The sequence below is a fragment of the Cynara cardunculus genome (genome assembly GCF_001531365.2).
Source record: "Cynara cardunculus var. scolymus isolate 2C chromosome LG 12, CcrdV1, whole genome shotgun sequence".
Taxonomy (NCBI): Eukaryota; Viridiplantae; Streptophyta; class Magnoliopsida; order Asterales; family Asteraceae; genus Cynara; species Cynara cardunculus.
In genome coordinates this window covers 3,341,708-3,359,381 of record NC_037539.1, presented here as the reverse complement: position 1 = coordinate 3,359,381, position 17,674 = coordinate 3,341,708, and the positions used below count along the sequence as shown (strand labels likewise).

General features: G+C 31.0%; 3 protein-coding genes across 3 annotated transcripts; 1 reads left to right on the top strand and 2 right to left on the bottom strand.

Annotated features, from left to right (window-relative positions):
• The first annotated feature begins 1,262 nt into the window (after positions 1 to 1,262).
• LOC112522763 lies at positions 1,263 to 2,021 on the top strand. Its single transcript, XM_025132070.1, has one exon. It carries the CDS (start codon positions 1,263 to 1,265, stop codon positions 2,019 to 2,021), a length of 759 nt encoding a protein of 252 aa, XP_024987838.1.
• A 9,085-nt stretch (positions 2,022 to 11,106) lies between these two features.
• On the bottom strand, positions 11,107 to 12,655 carry LOC112522760. Its single transcript, XM_025132060.1, has 3 exons — positions 11,633 to 12,655; positions 11,453 to 11,530; positions 11,107 to 11,352 (listed from the first exon to the last, which is right to left on the bottom strand). Exons 1-3 carry the CDS (start codon positions 12,653 to 12,655, stop codon positions 11,347 to 11,349), a joined length of 1,107 nt encoding a protein of 368 aa, XP_024987828.1. The 3' UTR covers positions 11,107 to 11,346.
• Positions 12,656 to 16,032: 3,377 nt separating this feature from the next.
• LOC112522757 lies at positions 16,033 to 17,106 on the bottom strand. Its single transcript, XM_025132059.1, has 3 exons — positions 16,360 to 17,106; positions 16,195 to 16,263; positions 16,033 to 16,080 (listed from the first exon to the last, which is right to left on the bottom strand). The coding sequence occupies exons 1-3, from the start codon at positions 17,104 to 17,106 to the stop codon at positions 16,033 to 16,035; spliced, it is 864 nt and encodes a 287-aa protein (XP_024987827.1).
• Positions 17,107 to 17,674: the final 568 nt, after the last annotated feature.

The following is a 17,674-nucleotide window of genomic DNA, read 5'->3' as shown; positions in this document are numbered from 1 at the left end:
TCATCCATCTTTCCAAAATTCAAAGGAAAGCATCCAAGAAATCCTACATTTCATTCAACTTATGTCTTACCTCATCACAACTTTTTTTATGGACTAATAACATAATATTTAAAACCAAATTTGGCCTAGCGGTATCATAATTTTTGGCCTTCTAGGAGGTAGGGGGTTCAAACCCCACCACAAGTGAAGAGGGTGTGTGAGTTTATTTGTTGCATTTATCGTATATAAATATTATATACTTCAAAAAAGAACATAACATTTGAAGTTTTTGATTTTTTTAAAGAAATGTTTGATATGACAGAATTGAAATGATCAATTCTGTTGGCTTCATTTTGTCGGCTTATTTGGTTTTTGTAAAACGAAAGGAACTGAATTCTGACCAAGTCAGTAAATTCCACGAGATCAGGGAATTCATCATTCTTTGATGCGTCTAATGAAATTTAATTTCATTCCCACATTGTTTTGTTTGAATTACATTCCGTAATTTGTCAGCCAAATGAATGGTTAAATCAGATTCATTTCAAATCTCTTTAATTCAATTTCTTTAAACATATTTCCTTCATTTTAATTATACTAGAAGGGTACTCGGGCAATGCAGCAAGATATATCTCGATTTTAATGTTAGTTTTATATGGTTTTGAGAAAAGGATAACCTTTTTATTTTTGAATAAAATGTAAATTTAAAGATATCATAAAATTTCGAAAATAAATATATCAATATTAGTATCAAATTAACAATTTAAAAGTTCTAGTTTTTTGTGTAAGTTCTTTAATTCAATTTTTTTATTATAATTTAATTTAGATTTAGTACGAAGTAATTTATTTTTGATTTAAAAATATAATTTTTTATAAAGATAATAATTAAGTATTCTGTTAGAACTCAACGATCATCCTAATTATATTTTATATTTATTATATTTAAAATAAAAAATTTATCTTCTATTTAACTATGTTTATCTGCAGTTAATTACACAAATTCAAACATAAAGCTTTAAAAGTTGTGTTTACGAACAGTTTATTTGTAATATTGAATTCTAAGTAATATGCATCAATAAACGGTATTTCATGCATATATATATATATATATATATATATATATATTTCTAAAGTAAATATTGCATAATTACCATGAATCTATAGCTATTCTTGGCTTTGGTAAAGAGATTTACCCCACACATTTTGACTTCACTTCCACACCAAGAAATCTTGTTCATAGTCCCCTATAAATCCCCCTTCTCAACTACAAACTTCACATTGGAAACATGGCAATTGATGTTTGCTCTGCCTCTGAACCTTTTATAAGCCCAAGAATCTCTTTCTCCCATGATCTCAACAACCAATCATCTGACAACCACGCCACCGCCGAAACTGTTGCCGCCGCCACCACAACCTTCGATTTCTGCATCACATCCGAGATCGTGCAACATGTTACATCTGCCGACGAGTTGTTCTTTGACGGCATACTCCTTCCCGCCCAAATCAAGAAACCCGAAAACCTTTTTCTCGAACCAACAACATCAGGGGATGAAGCCACCGGCATACAGAAAAAGCGTCTCAAAGAACTTATCTCCGACAGAGAAGATGATGATGACGAAGAACAAGAGAAATCTTCATCGAGATCATTTTGGACGTTTAAACGGACCACAAGTTTGAACTCTGATAGTGGAAGGGGGACAAAAAAGTTGTTTCGATCTTTATCGCTAAAACGACTGTTGCGGAGTAATTCAACTGATTCAGGACTAAACCCAAGGGGAATCGTCGCTCCAAAGGTTATAGAAAATTCGAATTCACGCAAAGAGTCGGCAGGGTTTCAAAGGTGTTCTAGTTCAGTTCAAACTCCGTCGTTACATCATAATTATAACCGGAATAATTCTTTGCGGCAGTCGATCAAGAAGAAGAATTCTAGCGGTAGTGGGATTAAAATCAGTCCTATTTTAAACATTCCACCGGCTTTTAATATGAACTCGTTTGGGTTTGGCTCATTATTTTGTAATGGTAAACCCAAAGTCAAATCGAAATAAATTAAACTTAATTTATTTTTCTTTTTATATATAATTATATATTTTTTTAATTTGCCTTCATTTTGGTTATGATTAATAAAATTAAAATATGTAGATTTATGTTATTTATTTTAGTGGTTGTGAATTGTGACATCCCAAACAATTCAATACTGTTATTCGTTTTATCCGTAAGTCATAACTGGATTCATGTTTTAAAATAACACTTTATATCGAGGCGATACTCTACACACACACACACACACCAATTATCCTCCTTGTTCTTTGGTGACTATTTGTCTTAGTGGCTGTTTGGCAAATGCAGAATGATTTGGTATAAAATGATTAAGTGATCAGAACGATTAAGAAGCTCTCATGATATAGTGCAAAATGAAATATAACTATTTGGTAATTATTTACAACGAAATTTGGACGTTGAATGGTTAAGGGGGGCCTAGGATACAAAATCATTCAGATGGTTTTAGAACCATTAAAAAAGAAACTTTTTTTTTTGCCAAACAAGATTCACCTCTTAACGGTTCAGATGTTGCTTCTTAATGGAACTATGAAGAGGTAAACAAACAACACCTTAGAGGTTATAAACAAACACCTTCACTTAGGAGCCATCCCGTCAATGAAGTTTGTTCTACCATCCCGATGGTACAATGATAAATTCTTATATCATTTTGTGATGCCCAAAAGATCAAAAAGAAGACTGATCTAACAATTTAAAATCATGATGAAAGTTATAAACTACTTCACAACTTAGAGATTATAAAAAGCTCACAAGTCTTAATTTCTTTGAACGTACCCATTTAAATGAGCTCACAAATCTCACATTTTATGAATATGAGTTAAATTCCGGACGATCACATCGAGACCTATACACCAAAAGTTTTTTTTTTGAAGTATATAATATTTATATACGGCAAATACAACAAATAAACTCGCACACCCTCCTCACCTATGGTGAGGTTTGAACTCTTGACCTCCTAAAAAGCCAAATGCCCTTTGGTTACACACCAAAAGTTAATATCTCATGAAATGCCACTTTACCTAAGAACCCATTTCTCTAATACCATGTTGCAACACTAATAGAGGGGTTTGAGTTGTAGCAAATTCCGATTCTTACAACTGATTTTCTTTTTCTTTCAGTATCTGTTGAATGATAACTGCTACTATAAATAGACTGTTTAGCTGTAAAAAGATTCATTCATGAAAAATCCAATAACAGTTCTTCATCTCTTTATACACCCAAAAACTCAAATGTTGTTAAACATTGTGAGGTTAGCTCAACTGACAATAAGACTTGAGCCTTTAGTAATTCTCCTCATAAATCACCGGTTTGAGTCCTCCAAGACCACTAGGAATTTTTCTAACTGTTCTCCAAAACCACTAAAATTAGTCAACGTGTATAAAACTGTCTCAAACACCTACGGTTAACAAAAAAACTCAAATGACGATAAAACATGGTAACAAAAGAACATGATACCCTTATTTTATGCTCAATTCCCTTTGCTTTCTTTTACTTTTGAAATTTTGGTCCTTCTTTAATAATTACATGTCCCTTCAAGATTTCCTTTTTCTTTACCTTACATCAACGTTATTTTAAATTCAAAACTTAGGTTACTAACAAATAAATAAAACTTATAAGTTATAACTGATAAATTAGGTTTAATAACAAGTATTTCTTTCATTAAGACAGTATATAAAAACGTTCTACGTATAATTCTTTTTTTGTTCATTTCTATAAATGATTTTTTTGACATTTCAATTTATGGTAAATATGTATTTAACAACTCTACTGGATCAAATTTTGGTTAGAAGATGAGAGATTTTACAGTATTTAAATCGATTGAATCATTTATTTATTCAATATATTATATCAAAAGGTTGGTTGTATCGATTAATTTTATATATTTATAATCACGATGATTATATAAAAGTTTTTGAGTTAAATTTCGTACACATCTATTTTAGAGTTGTTCATGGGCTGGATGACCTGGGCGGGACAACCCATTAGACCAGGCTCATCCAGCCTGGTAGAAATACGGGTTTGGACAAGCATTGTCGAACAAATGGACGGGTCCGGGTTTGTTCGCTAAAATTAACGGGCGGACATAAAATTAAATATGGACAGGCCCGTCCAGTCCGTTTATAAATTTTTTACCATTAACTAAAATTATACTAGTATATTTTAAAATTAAATTGTTAAAGTTATAGGATATGACTGTTTGGCTAAAGAATTATGGAGGTTCTTGATTAAAACTTGAGATGTTTGAAATTGGCATTAGTATGACAGAGCCATGGAAATGTGAATATTAATATTATACATAAAAAATAGGAATGCATTACTGATTTTATGGAAGTCATGAATTTTGTTTTTTCATTTCTTTCTCCCCTTGCTGAAATCCATGTATCACTTTAGTTGCTTAAAATTTTAATTGCAACGGTGTTTTTTCCTTTACCTTTTTGTTCCACATTTGTTAATTAATTAATAACTATCAAGTTTATAGATTTATAAGAGTTACACTTTTTAGGTCCGTTAGCCCATGGGTTGGCTCGACCTGTTTATAGGAAGGGCAATGGCAAATTCTCAAGTCCGAAAAATGAGACAAGAAACTTACCCGATACCAAACATTTACCCGGATAAAGCGCTTACTAAATCACATTTTCTTATCGGATGAATATGGGGAGGACCAGGACACTTATCCGGTAAGAACGAGACAAGGACCATTAGTCTTACCCGCTAAGTGAGGGCGACGACTCTTACCACGGTAAGCGCTTACCGGGTAAATTGTTGCATAAGTTGTCCTTTTGGTGGATTAAAATCTTATTCGGTAAGTAAAACACTCTTACTGGTAAGTACTTATTGGGTAAATGTTTGGTAAATGGCCCCTAAGTTATTGTTATTTTAGAGAGAGCAGTATTTTTCAATCTCAAAACAAATGTTTCTTACTTCAAAAAAGATATTTCTTTCCTGTAAAATGTATGATATATGATTCGATGTATATAGAGAAAGTTTCAAATACAAATCATGTTATTCATACAAACCATACAAGCCGAATTGTTGAGATATTTATGAAAAATGATTAAGATTCAATTATTATAATCTGAATATTTATGTAAGATGATAGAGTTTATTAATTATGATCAACGTTTTAATATTGAAAAACAATCGAGATGGGTACGAACAGCTGAGGTTGGTTTAATAATAAACGTAGGATTTAGTCTTTAAAATTTTCTTGTTTTACCAAGAAGGTGAGATCTATTTTATGGTTGTTTACCTTTTTATATTAAGCCTTGTATGAGTTAAGTTATATGTCTAGATAAATATGTCTGATTGAGGGACGAGAGACGGATGGGTTTGAGGAAGACAAAAAGAAAGGATTTGATCATTTCTAATGCATTTCCGAGTTTCCGACATTGATTTGTTTGAGGTGACTTAATGGGGACAAGTGAGAAGCCCTAGCTTATTCCCTATATCTATTTTGGTTTAATGGCTTAACGGCTTAACGATTAAGCCATGAAGAAATACTCCTATATAGCTAAGCGATTAACCCGTTCAAACCATTAAGCCTATTAAGTCGTAAGTAAACGACCTTCTAAATACTTTTAATAGTAAAATTGAGATGAAATATATATATATTCACGTAATATGTTAACATTAGCTCAAATATGGGCCAAGGCCTCATTAGGTCCATTGATCCATTTTACTAATTGATTGGTGAGAGGGCCCATGATAGTCTTATTGGTTTACAAAGCAAGCCCAACTTCATATTTACATTTCTTTTGAAATGAATTTGCTTATACTTGAAGAGTACCCGTGCAATGTAGCGAGACACATCTCGATTTTAATGTTCTATTTTATTATTTATCTCTGTTGATGTTATAATACGATTTTTTATGTGTTTTTAAGAAAGCAATAATGATTTTATTTTTAAATAAAATATAAATTTTTTAAGATATCGTAAAAAAATTTTAAAAAAAATATCAATGTTAATATCAAATCAACTATTTAAAAGTTCTTTTTTGAATTTTTTGAATTTATTTTTTTATTATAATTTAATTTAAGTTTAATAACAAAATAATTTATTTTTGTTTTAATAATATAACATTTTATAAGAATAATAATTAAGTATTATGTTAGATTTCAATGATTATTCTAATTATGTTTTAGATTTTTTATATTTAAAATGAGATTTTTATTTTGTATTTGATTATGTTCATCTGCAGTTATTTACACGAATTCAGATATGGAGCTTTAGTAACTTACGCACAATTTACTTGCAATCTTGAGTTTTAAGTAATATGCATTAATTAATAGTACTTTACGCATAAAAGTGGTTTATAAGAGTTTTTGTCAAATGCTTTATAATATAGTATAGATTATTTTCCTTTTCATTTAATTAGCAAAAAATTAAATTTGAATAATAACAATACTAAAATTGATATTTATATAGATACAAATATTACATATAAAAATTTAAAAAGTTATAAAATCTAATAATATAAAAAATTGATCTCACTGGTTTTATCAAATTGAATATTATGTTATCATCGTACCAACATTTATTTTTAAACTTAGTTGATCATCATATGTCGCGTTTTTAACGTTCTCGAATTTAATCGAGATGTGAGTAAGTTGATGGACATGTGGTTTAAAAAAACTCAGTATGTTTTCTGCATAAATCCCATATCAAAATTGACAACGTTAGACGTAGTGTGGCATGCCACTGACATAAACGTGTAGCAAAACCTGCACGATTTTTATTGAGGCATCGTTTTATACTATGGTGATATTTGAACAAACCCCGATTTCTTGAATATAAATATGTATTTTTAAATATATATATATATATATATATTTAAAAAAAATGGTGTGTGTAACAAGTAATGCCACCACACATGCTAAAATGGAAGAAAAGATGGAAAAGAAAGAGTAAAAAAAATGTAGTCATGTAAAATAAAAATAAAGACTTGTTTGCATTTTTAGTAATATATATATATATATATATATTAGAAAAGTACTCGTGCAATGTGTCGAGACATATATTGATTTCAATGTTTTGTTTTATTCTTTTTCTTATGTCGATATAATACAGTTTTATATGGTTTTGAGAAAACGATGTTGTTTTTATTTTTTAAATAAAATACAAATTTAAAAATATCATAAAAAAATGGGGAAAAAATCGATACTAGTATCAAATTAACTATTTAAAAGTTCTTGTTTTTTTTGTGTAATTTTTTTAATTAATTTTTTTATTATAATTTAGTTTAGGTTTAATAATACAATTTTTATAAAAATAATAATTAAGTATTTTGTTAGAACTCAACTAATTATATTGTACATTTTTTATATTTAAAATTAGATGTTTATCTTGTATTTGAATATGTTTATCTGCAGTTAGTTACACAAATTATAATAGAGATTTAATAAGTTGTACTTACACATAATTTATTTGTAGTTTTGAATTTTAAGTAATATGCATCAATAAACAGTATTTCATCTTTATTTTCATTCTTGAAGATAAAACACTATTTTTAAGTATAAAAAACTAAAATAAAAATAAATTGTAAAACAAAGAAATGAAAAAAAAAACAATAATTTTTAAATCAGAAGGACAAAAAAGGTAATTAAAAAATAAACAATGAAAATTATAATTTCAAAATCAGAAGAATGAATATAAAAAACATATGGACTAAAAACGTAATTTACTGTAAAAGGAAACACCTAAACCGTAGGTGACACGTCATAACCATAATCCCCCTCGTCACCATACCTTTTTGGCAAATATTACACCTGGACGCCTTCATCTTCTCCTTCGTTGCTGTATTCGCCCCTTTAAATTATGAATCGTCACAAAATAACTCACATGTCGATTCCGAGACCTTATTTATTGAAAAGGTGACGTTATATGTATTCTGAGTCAGATTTATAAAATATAAAAGATAAATATTAATATTTATATGTATAAGAAGAAAATTAATAGATAGACATATTTACCTTGCCTTATTAAAAAGGAAAAAGTCTAAAAAAAACTCAATGAACTTTATTGTTTGGAATGATTAAGTTCTTGGACAATTTTTTGGAACAAATAAGTACTTGGACATTTCAAAACTTGTTAAACAATTTCTTGGACTTTCTAAAACATGTTAGATACATCATTATGACCTATAAAACTAATTAACACAGTAAAATAATAGAAAAAACATGAAAAATAGCCAATGAACATCCATATTTTGAGCGATAAAGTCTCTAAATATTTTTTGAACCAAAAAAGTACTTACATTATATAAAATAAAACAAATATAACAAAAAAGTATTTACATTAAAAAAATTATTGATAAAATTTATTTTAATTAAAAATAAAAGATATTATGTCAATGAATTTTTAAAATAAAAAAAATAAAAAAAGATTGAAAAAATTACTGATTATTTTTATTTTTAATTAAAAATGAAATATATTTCATATATGATTTTTCAAATTAAAAAAAAAAGTTTAAAAATAATTATCGTTGAAATTTATTTTAATTAAAAATAAAAATCTATTTTATTTTTAATTAAAATAAATTTTATCAGTAATCTTTTTAAATCTTTTTTTAATTTTAAAAAATCACATAYGTGATATATTTTATTTTTAATTAAAATWAAWTTKRWYWAKWAWTYTTTTTAAATTTTTTTAGTTTGAAAAATCATTGATAGAATATATTTAATTTTAATTAAAATAAATTTTATCAAAAATCTTTTTTAAATGTAAGTATTTTTTTTGTAAACGTAAGTACTTTTTTGTTATATTTGTTTAATTTTATAGATCTAAATACTTTTTTGTTCAAAAAATGTTTAGGAACTTAATTATTCAAAATATGAATATTCATTGGGTTTTTTCGGATTTTTTTTATTGTTTTATCACACTAACCAGTTGTATAGGTCATAAGAATGTATGTAACAGGTTTTACAAAGTCCAATAAGTTATTTAACATGTTTTGCAATGTCCAAGGACTTATTTGTTCCAAAAAATTATCCAAAAACTTAATTATTCCAAACACTAAAGTCCATTAGGTTTTTTTAAATTTTTTCTTATTAAAAATAGGTCTTTTAAAAGGGAGGGATGTTATCGTTGTATTTTGTTGTGTAATGCTACCCATAAAACATGTTGAAATGTATATAAAAGAACACTTTGATTATAATTCATTAGTATTGAATCCAATTCTAATGTTTTTTGTAATTATATGAAACTAATATTTTATTTTATGTCTACACTAAAAAAATTCATTAGTATTGAATCTAATTCTAAGGTATTTTGTAATTATATGAAACTAATATTTTTATTTTATGTCTACTCTAAAAAAAAATTCCTAAATCTTTTAGGAAGCAATTCATGTCTTTATAACGAATGATCGTGTCAGAGGAGTTTAAGCTAAAAAGTGTAAGAAAGAATCTAGACCCTTGATCACTTTTAATCTCACACATATCCATAAATTACACTTGATACAGGAATAGACTTGGTGCATCTCATTATTGTTGATCCTTAATTAAGATTGATCCAATGATAAACGTCCTTTCTGACTATAACTTTCATTCTCAACAGGTTTCAACCCTATTGTTGATTACCCCTCGTCAGTCACATACCATCTCAATTCTTAGTTCTTACCCCCTTATCTCATTCAGGTACCCCTTATAGAAAAGGGTATAAATAGAATACACATTTTTTAGACCTATCAAAGAGTAACCATCCTTATAGAAGGGGATGTGAATAGATACAACCAAACAAGCTTGTGGTAAAGCAGATGGTTGTTCTGAAATTAATCAGCTCGTATAGCGGGTTGGATATCCAGGTTATTAAAAAAAAAGTAATATCGTGTCATGGATTTTACCTTGAGAAATCAACCAAGTTTGGAGGGTGGATTTTTCCTATTTATATGATTTTTTATTAAAGACTATTATTAACCACCCATTCTAAATCACATAATGATGAAACCTCATATCAACGTACAACCATGGTTGCATAGAGTACAAATGGTCCAAAAAAACACATTCAAAAGCATGTTGATGAAGATGGAGTTTATGCCTAATAATAGAAACCAAATCATGACCCTAAAGAATTCAAACAATATGGGATCTTTTTTGTTCCATCAAATATCAATTTCAAGGACAAACTTCAGTCACCATTTTTGGAATTTCAAGTGTCCATCAGAAAGAAAGAAGAAGAAGCAGTTAAACCCCAACCCCCACAAAACATCTCAAATTTCTCATAGCTTATAAAAAACCATCATTTCTTCTAAGAAATGACAACAAAAACTGAAAGAAAAATGTCAAGACCAATTCTTCAGACAAGTGTTAGCTCATTGTTAACATCCACCAGATATCAAAGGGTCATTGGGTATCTGGGTTACCAGTAGATCCCAAACGGTCAAAGGGTTCAAAAAGTTGTATATCTTAAAAAAAGACATCCAGCAGATCAAGATTAAATGCAAGTACAACCATTTGGGTTTAGGAATTCAGCCTCAAGTTGGTGCCATTTTGGTGGAAGGAATACAGAACAACTTAACTATTCAGCTACTAAAAGAAAACATGAAGATATGCAGAAAAGATAAGAATGAACTCAGATATCCAATTTCATAATACCTTTAGAAAGATTACCTGAAGCTCCACTGGGTGATGATCATAATGCAGATACCGATCATGGGTCATATGAATTAACACAAGATGGAATTAGAGACGACTAAAGATAACAAATGACATACAGCAAACCACTTCATAGCCAAAGAACGTATATTTCTTCATGGATCGTGTAAGAAAACAATTATATCCGAGTTATTTTTCCTGCATTATACTTTCTTGTTTGGTTCCCATTATAACAGCGAAGCAAATAGCATCGTGTTCATGAATTACATACTAAGAATCCTAGAAACCACCCAAAAGTAGGCAAATATGATTGTTGATCCTAAGAGAATTGGCTGAATGAGACTAAGAAACCAAGGATTAACATGAATACCTAAATTACTATCCTCCCAAATGTGATCTTATGTGTTCATGGAGCTATTAACATAAGATAATGATAGTAACGCATGATTAACAACGGAGAAATCCAAAGAAGCTTTCAACTTTATTTATTTTTTATTGTTACAACCAAAAACAGTGGAAAGAGGAACTTATATACCAAAACATGACTATAAGAAGCAAAAATTAGTTGAAAACCTAAAGCTTAATTCAAGATCTAGTCAGGGGATTTGAACATTTTGAAATCAAACCCCATTTTGCAGAAATCAGAAGGCAAGCATTCCAATTATTGATCATCATACTTCGCCATTGTTGTCAGCAGCAACCTCAGGCGAATCTCCACTGCTACCTCTGCAAGAATTCAACATCAATTAAGAAGATGATAAGAAACTTGAGTTTAGAGCAAAATGATGAATCAATTACATAACCAGTATGTTGATCGAATGATTACCTTTCCGGTTTCGATTTCATCGGGAACTCTGTACAGATCGGCGGTTATTTCCGTCAACCACAATCCGGGGAACAAGGTCTGGATAGAAGAAATCAATGCAACAGTTATTATCGTGAATTTTATGGATTTATAGTGTGAAATAAGTGTTGAAAGTTAAATTGATTACGAAATTTGACTTACATCCAATTGTTTCTGAATAATCCTTGGTCGTTTCTTCGGCTTACGTGGAAGTCGCCGGCCGGCCATAGCCGTGAAATCATCCTCCAGCTCACGGCGAGAAAGTGTAATGGAAAATTTCGGTCTCTCTCTCTTCTCGCCACTGGTAGTTGCGGTGGCGCCACCACCGACAGGTCGAGATTTCGGTGATCTGCATTCGTTTCTCACCGGAGAAACATTAGGTTTCACAATATCACCATTGCCGTTGACTCCATTCGAAGAGGAAGGAGCTTTGCACGCAGCTCGTCTAGTCCTCAAATTCCACGGCCTCTCCGCCGGAGAAGTAGACGTCGTTGCAGTCGTTGTCGCCGGTGCCGGCGGCGGAACGACAAAACTTTCTCTCAGAATCGCATCCTTCATCTTACCAACCTCCGTCTGGAAATCGAACATCAGTTTCTCTCTAGTCGCCTCGATCTCCCCGTCTCCGGCTCGCGCCTTCAATTTCTCCGACGAAGGACACTTATAATAACTCTCCACCTTCCGATCATCACTTGATCTATACCTTCTCTCTAACTCCATCTCCCTCCGCCGTGTTCCAATCACGGAACCCCCTCCCCTGCCGCCGCCACTCTCCGACGATTGTTTCCGATCCATGGCCGACACCTCACCTTTGGAATCCACCTTCATGCATCGAAGAAGCCTCTGATTCCCCCACTTCAAGCACGGCAAATCAAAATTGTGCAACGGTTTCAATCTCTCCATCTCTTCCTCCTCCTCCTCCACCGCTTCTCTTTCTCCGCCGCCTCTTCTCTTGCCGGAAAGTACCATCAAAACCTCTTTCAATCTCCCTGCTTCCCCTTTAACCAAATTTTGTGACAGATTATCACGAGGGTTTTCCCCTTCTCCTCCTCCTTCTCTTGCGTGTATGTGAAATCGCCGCGAAACGTTCATATATGAGGAGGAGTCAAGACGGGGTGGAGGGTGCGATTTAACGTTCGAGGTGGCAGGTTCCAGTGCTAACGTGCGCATTATGAGTTTTGTGCGCATTTTTGGTGTGAGGTGAAATGAGAGGCGACTGAATTTCAAATCAGTGCCTTCATTACAGCCGTTGATCTTGATATAGTATTTTCTTCCAGCCGTTGGATTTTATTTTTATTTTAATAAATTTTTATGCAAGGATCCCGTTATATTTATTCTTTATTAATAAGATTTAATTGCCGAAAGATCCCTCTACTCTGTAGTTATCACAATTTAACCCTTTAAAGTTTTCATCTGGAAAGCCGAATTCTATTTTGAAACTATATATATAAAGTTCGAAGTAAATATAATTCGTATTTGTTTTTTTCAAAAAATAAAAATATATAATTATGGGAATTATAAATAAATATGAATATAATAATTTTAATGATATTTAATTTTACAACACTGTGTATATTATCAAATAATCTTTTTTATTCCGACTAAATATTAAATTTAACTATTTTAATTTTAATTATAATTTTATAAATTTAGCAAAAAATACAAAACGTAAGACTCTCATATTTGAATATGGAAATGACTTTTGCCTTTTTCTTTTTTGGGGGCAAAAGAAATAAACACACATTACTATGCAATTTTCAACATATGCTTTTTTTTAATCATTTTGATATATGTTGAATAAGACCAATAATCAGATATAACCTAGTACCAAATATTATGAACTCAGTTTACTTAGTCGTTGAATAAGTTAAAAAATGTTTCATCATATTTTTGTGTCATTGAAGACGGTTTTTGTGTAGGGTCAATCGAGTTTGTGGTAGTCAACTTTTGGCCCAAACATTTTGAACTCGTAAAAATCAATTCAATAAGTTATGATTCATTTTGTTTTACATGTGTTTGTTCTTGTGAATGTATGAGTGTGTACGTGTATACGTTTTATATATAAATGTATTTTCCACATGTAAAACAATCCTGAATATTTCCTATAGGAAATTATATTTTATTTGATTTTACAAATAAGGATGATTAGATTTTTCTTAATTTTCAATTCGATAATTAAAATCTAAAAATTATTAAGAAAAAATGTTGTAATTTGTGGAAGTTTTATTAGGATGATATGAATCAAATTGATCATCATCTGTTGTCCTAATTAAGTGTAAATAATGGCAATCAGTTTTATTCATATTATCCTTGCTAATATGTTTTACTATGTTCAAGCTTCAGGAACCAAATCAAGATTCTAAATAATGTCAATTGCCAGTATTTACAATTAACTCACACAAACACAGCATCCAACGAAATATTGATATAAAACAAATCAAGGAAACCATTTGAAGGAGGTTCTGTATCAAATTTGCTCATGTACATTTTCAGTAGAAGAATAATAAATGGTATGCTGATATTTTAGAGCATATGTTATACAAGATTTATTGACTGCATCTTGGGTCAACATGAAGGTTTGTACAAAAACTGTTGTATATCATTAGTAAAAGTCATGTGGAACAATAAGCAGTTTGATGATGTGTGTATACAAAATGTCTTGTTTCCTTAAAATTGAGTAATTATCATAAATGTTAATGCATCTCAAAATTATGATTTGTTAGGTGGTATGGAAATCAATATAAGAACATTTACTATGGTATATTGTTAATGTTATGGTAAGACAAAGAGAGACAGAACACATGGAATCCACAAAGAAGCTTCACATAAATCAGTTCTCTATGGATCGTATGAAAACCAGTAGATTCACTTATTCATCAGCAATTTACTCAACCTACTAATAACCGGAGCAAATCTAATCAGGAATCAATAATACAAAGGTATTTGGTTAGAAATAACCTAATAAGCTGTTTAGTTATAAGGCTGCTCTGATCACACTTTATTCTCTTGAGACAGGTTATTGATTGAATTGACAGGTTTCATAAATCAAGTAATGTGAATACAAAGAGAAAGAATTGGTCTATTGAATGGATTGCTTGCATTAAAAATGCTTAATTTACAAGTTTTATAATTAATCTTAAGAGATTTTAATTGAAATGTTTATACATCAAGAGTTATTTGACATGCAAAAAGAGAAACTAATAAAACTAGAGGAACAAATAAAAACAGCTATTTGTCCTTTGAGGTGAAAATTTTGAAAACACTGATAAATAAAATATCAGAATGGTTAAATAAGAAGAAAATGAAGTCATACATTATTACAAGTCAGGTGTAATGCTACAATCGATGGACAAAAACACAATGACTATACACCTAGTGACTACATTTACAACCATGTACAGATAACAAGTGACCAAGATGAGATGAAACAAGAATTATTTATGTAACTGAAAAACACTCATCTAGAGTTGGAAAGCTTGAACTTGAAAGGAAATCAAGACGGTCAAGAGATATGTTGACATGGTCTCTTACAGATAATACACCAAGAGGCAATGCAAAAGACAAACAAGATTTTTCTGACTGTTTTTCAGGGTCCTTGAGATTAGTCGGAGTGCACAAAAACTGACTTGCACACTCATGATTGACAAAAAAGAGGACGGATGAATGTGATATATATGCTCAAATAGGTGTATGCTACATCAAAACCAAGATCCAAATATTCTAGAAAATAATATAAAACAAAAAATAAAATCAACAAAAAAACATATTATATTATTAAGAAAAATACACACACACTAATTAAATCATATATTAGACATATAACTATTTTTTTATTAACCTCGATATCCAACCCGCTATGCGAGCCGACTAATCCCAGGACGACCACCTGCTTTTGCAGATAGTCCGGAGTCACCGCATTTGAACCTCTGTGGCCACAAGAGAATTTTTATTTCTCCTTGGATTTGAACTTGGGACCTCCTGATACTTTTGACCTTTAGAGTCAAACTCAAACCAATCAGACACTATCCTTTTGGTTAAAACATATATTATTCATTAGAATTAATGAAAATATATGTTCAAGTTGCACCAAATCTCAGGAAACATCTAAACTTACAATTCAATCAAAATCTATATCTATATATAATAAAGATGAATATATATACATATATATATTTGCATTTGATATACAAGTGGATCAAAATTAAGATATATTGGTCAAATCAAATTAACATCAATTTTTTATATAGCAAGATTATATGTAGATAATAACACGATATGTTATTTTCATAATCAAATTTGACCAAATATTAAAGAGTTTCATAAAATGGATGTTATATATGATTTATATTTATTTATATAGTATTTTTAATGATACACCTCATACAAGAACTTGATAAGAAGCACCTCTATTTAGAGACATAAATCAATCTGCAGGGAATGCTTGGATAAATGCTTATAATCATTAAATTGCACAGATCCTACAACTAGCTGAGCATTAAACAGCACCAAATTTTATAAAAAAATGCATACCAATGTGAATCAACAACTCAAAAACCATGAAAATCCTACTGAGAATTTTGAAATTGTGAATCTTTGATGAACAATTTCAAACCCTAATTCACAAACAACATTATATGTTAATGATACCTTATAGCCTGAGATTGGAAGCACCACCAATTAAGTATATCTGGTTGATCAATTACATAACGATATGATATTCATCACACCTTTCCATTTTCATTCACTTTGTATCGATCAGGATGAACTTCAGATAACCATAAACCAGGAAATACAGCCTGCAAAATCAATTGGAAAACAATATTTAGAACTTTGAATTAATTTTGATTTGATCGATCAGAATTTATGGATTTGGATGAACAAATAATGCGTACATCTAGTTCATTCTGAATGATTTTAGGCCGCTTCTTAGGTTTTCGTGGTGGTTTCTTCCCCGTCATAGCAATGAAATCCTCCTCGATCTCCTTTCGTGATAGCGCAATAGAAAACCTAACCTTCTCTTCCTTCTTCTCAAGGTTCCTTTTCGGCCTTGTTGATTTCTTCGGATCATCAACCTCTGGATTGATTCCTCCTCTGCCGGCGCGGATCACGTCTGGCGGTGGTGCGTTGTACGTTGATTTTTGCTTAAGTATTGAATTTACAGGCCGAGAGTTAGGCTCAGCTTCGTATGGAGAAGGAGAAACCTTCATCGGCGAATTCTCGTCATCCGAAGTATTGTTTTTCAGAATCGCTTCTTTCAACTTACCTACCTCCGTCTGGAAATCCATTACCAGCTTCTCTCTAGTTACCGAGATCTCATCTCCATCTCCTGATACATCTTTTCTAACTGAACCGATCTCCACCGCCGGCGACGGCGACATTGATGGCAGCTTAAAACGCAACCTCCTCCGCGAATCACGACTTGATCTTCCTCTTCGTGCCCTCTCGAACTCCTCCAATTCGACACGATGGTTTCCAGCAGAAAGGTTCTCGTTATACTCCCCTGAATCTGAAGATTCACCGTCATCAACGGCGGGCATTGCACGAATTGGATTAACGTTCATGCACCTCAAAAATCTCTGTCTCCCCCACGTCAATCCTGGCGGTAAAGTGAAATTATGCAGAGGTTTTGATCTGTCCATCAACCAGAGTTCCAGAATCCAGGGTTTTGATTTCTGCTTCGCAAATTTGCTTGAAGAGGCCACCAACGGGAACAAGGGTTTTTGTTGGTCGCTCTTCTCTGTGTTTGTGTGAGAATCGCCGCGAAACGTTATATACGGAAACCAAATACCAGACGGCGTCGTATCATCATGAAGTTTTGACTTTAGAGCATAAAATTACATATTGCATCCTTCAGTTATGGTATAAATCACTTTTTTTCCTCAGTTAAAAAAATATATACATTTCACTCCTATAGTTGTGATTTATCTCAATTTTTTATTGAATTATATTTATTCTATACCTAATATTAATATAAATCATTTTTAATTTCTTGCGATGTAAAATCACTTTTAATTTATTTTATTTTATTTCTTGTTATGTCTCTTAGCATATAAGATTTTCAGTTTTTGTCATGCTCACCGGTAACGTACGTGACATATGGTAAGCGTTTACCCGGTAAACATTTGATAAACGGTATCTAAGTATCCTTTTGGTCACCAATTGATATAAAACAACCATGATACTCTTGTGAAATTTGGTTACTATATA

What these genes read in the sequence shown, in the direction of transcription:
- LOC112522763 (XM_025132070.1), top strand. Translation starts at nt 1,263, where the DNA reads ATGGCAATTGATGTTTGCTCTGCCTCTGAACCTTTTATAAGCCCAAGA.
- LOC112522760 (XM_025132060.1), bottom strand. Translation starts at nt 12,655, where the DNA reads ATGCGCACAAAACTCATAATGCGCACGTTAGCACTGGAACCTGCCACC. An exon ending in TTATTCAGAAACAATTGGAT is followed by an intron (nt 11,531 to 11,632) that starts GTAAGTCAAATT and finishes TCTTCTATCCAG; the next exon opens with ACCTTGTTCCCCGGATTGTG.
- LOC112522757 (XM_025132059.1), bottom strand. Translation starts at nt 17,106, where the DNA reads ATGGACAGATCAAAACCTCTGCATAATTTCACTTTACCGCCAGGATTG. An exon ending in TCATTCAGAATGAACTAGAT is followed by an intron (nt 16,264 to 16,359) that starts GTACGCATTATT and finishes TTGATTTTGCAG; the next exon opens with GCTGTATTTCCTGGTTTATG. An exon ending in AAGTGAATGAAAATGGAAAG is followed by an intron (nt 16,081 to 16,194) that starts GTGTGATGAATA and finishes TTTGTGAATTAG; the next exon opens with GGTTTGAAATTGTTCATCAA.